Source organism: Orycteropus afer, unplaced genomic scaffold (assembly GCF_000298275.1).
Source record: "Orycteropus afer afer isolate SDZICR_OR568_19922 unplaced genomic scaffold, OryAfe1.0 scaffold00325, whole genome shotgun sequence".
Lineage (NCBI taxonomy): Eukaryota > Metazoa > Chordata > Mammalia > Tubulidentata > Orycteropodidae > Orycteropus > Orycteropus afer.
This window is the reverse complement of record NW_006921912.1, coordinates 3,448,101-3,450,575: the sequence shown is the minus strand read 5'-3', so window position 1 is coordinate 3,450,575 and position 2,475 is coordinate 3,448,101. Positions and strand designations below refer to the sequence as shown.

Genomic DNA, 2,475 nt, shown 5'->3' with positions numbered 1-2,475 from the left:
ACTATATCCTTTTTTTCAAAAATATGTTATCATTTTAGATTTTAATAAATGTAATTTTTATTACATAACCTTATTGAGTCCTTATTGAGATCCCAAGATACATACATATAATTTTTGTAATCATCTTCTGTTAATGCTCTCTTTAACAATAAAAGATAGAGTTATAAGTATTCTCCTTAATATTAAACGTAGTATGCTTTCAGATGTTCTCAGAAGAAAACAGCATATGGTACTGATTTTGTCACTTTCAAAAGAGAACAAATCATAATAATGATAGATAAGTGCATAAGTAGAAAAAAAAAAGAACATGAAGCTTAGGTTCTATTTTAAACTGCATACACAGTTTGTAATGAAGACATTTTATGAAATCCTACTGACTATACCAGTAAGAATGAGAATGCTTTTATTGTATCTGGCACATTTGTGTTTAAGTGAGAAAGCTGAAGTGTTAAGTCTACCCTAGCTGATTTATGAAACTCTCAACATTTGTTCAGATTAGTAAGAGGAGATAGAAGGAATATGAAACAGCAATGACAACAGTCCATGCATTTATTGCTTTAATAAATATGTTATTAATTATTTAATAAAGTTATAAGAGGGGCAATAGCTAAACAAACAAATAATGAGACAAGATTAGCTATAATGGAAGAGATAAAAAATTACTCTTTTAAATCACATATAACACAATCTCTAGAACCAACAAAGTCTACACATGAAAAATGTGAGATGCTTGAATTTCCTTACATTATCGCTGTTTCTACTTAAAATATGTTTCTCCTATGGATTTTAACTAAGACTTTCCTTAGAGCTACTTTGACATCCTGGTTCCTCAAACTGTAGATCACAGGGTTAAGCATGGGTCCCACATTAGTATAGAAAGTAGACGAAACTTTCCCCTGATCCATAGATTTCACAGAATACTTAAGATACATAAATACAGCTGACCCAAAAAAAAGAGAAATAGCAATGATGTGAGAGCTACAGGTGCTGAAGGCTTTTGATCTTCCTTGAGTGGACTTGATATGAAGAATACTAATGAGGATGAAAATATAAGAAATTAGGATGGTAAAACTGGGAACTGTAATGTTGATACCCACCACAATGAGAACTACTACCTCGTTGACATAGGTGCTGGTACAAGATAGTTGGAGGAGAGGGAGGATGTCACACAAGTAATGGTTGATAATATTAGCATTGCAGAAGGTTAGTCTAAGCATGCAGACTGTGTGGGCAGTGGCTCCAGCAAATCCCATTGTATATGCAGCAAGTGTCAGCACAGAACAGACCTGATGGGACATGGTGACCTTATATAGCAAAGGGTTGCAAATGGCCACATAGCGATCATAGGCCATCGAGGTCAACAGATAGCATTCAGAAATGACAAAAAAGAGAAAAAAAAAACAATTGGGTCATGCATCCAATGTAGGAGATGATATTCTTCTTCGATACAAAGTTCATCAACATTTTGGGGGTGAAAACAGAACAATAGCAGAGATCAATGAAGGACAGATTGAAGAGGAAATAGTACATGGGGGTGTGAAGGTGAGAATTTAGCCCAATAACAATGATCAAGCCAAGATTGCCCACCATGGTGACAATGTAGATCATTAGGAACAAGTAAAAGAGAGGTTTCTGGAGCTCTGGACTATCTGTTAACCCAGCCAGGATAAATTCACTCACTGAGGAGTCATTTCTACCCAGCATTCTCATTTTTTCAAATCTATGAGCATATAAGAAAATTCCATTATTAGTACAGAACTCTCTCCTTACAAACACCCACTTATTACAAAGGGATTCTGATTGACAGAATTCAAGTCTTCCTTTGCTTCATGAAGTCTGAATGTACTGCCACACACATCCCTCAGCATTTCAAATAATCTGTCTTTTGTCTACATAAGCTAACTTGTGATAAACAATTCCTCCTGTCCTTACAACAATATGAAAGGATAGAGCAGCTGAAATACACATCTGCCTGCTTATGAGCATGAGGAGTGGGATTCAAAATAACTCACTACCGTCAAGTCAGATCCAACTCATAGCGACTCCTCCTTGGGTTTCTGAGGCAGATTGCCCAATCTTCCTTCCAAGGAATGGCTGATTGGTTTGAACCACCAGCCTTCTGATTAACAGTCAAATGCTTTGGACACTATGCCACCAGAGCCTCCGTATCTGTCCTTCTCATTCATCTGGCCCTTTTGTTCCTAGTTCCAACTCATGCCATCTGCTGACTGTAAATGAAGACAGGACTTTTTAAAGAAGAGATCATATTGACATTCTCCTTTCTAAAAGTGAGTACCACACTGTTTATAATATATTCAAATGTCTTTACAAGAATCCTTGAAGTCAACAATGGGTTCCAGATATTCAGGAGACCCTTGTTGTTGTTGTTATGTGCTGTGGAGTCAGACCCGACTCATAGTGACCCCCAGGAGACCCTTAGTAGCCTAATATTTCTAATCACCTGTATACCTCAGT

At 36.5% G+C, this 2,475-nt stretch overlaps 1 protein-coding gene across 1 annotated transcript; it reads right to left on the bottom strand.

The window, feature by feature from the left end:
* Positions 1-761: 761 nt before the first annotated feature.
* Positions 762-1,752, bottom strand: LOC103206648 (olfactory receptor 8B3-like). The gene is given in 2 exon segments (XM_007952144.2): positions 762-1,400; positions 1,402-1,752. Coding segments are annotated over 2 exon segments (948 nt in total). The 5' UTR covers positions 1,711-1,752.
* Between the last annotated feature and the right edge of the window lie 723 nt (positions 1,753-2,475).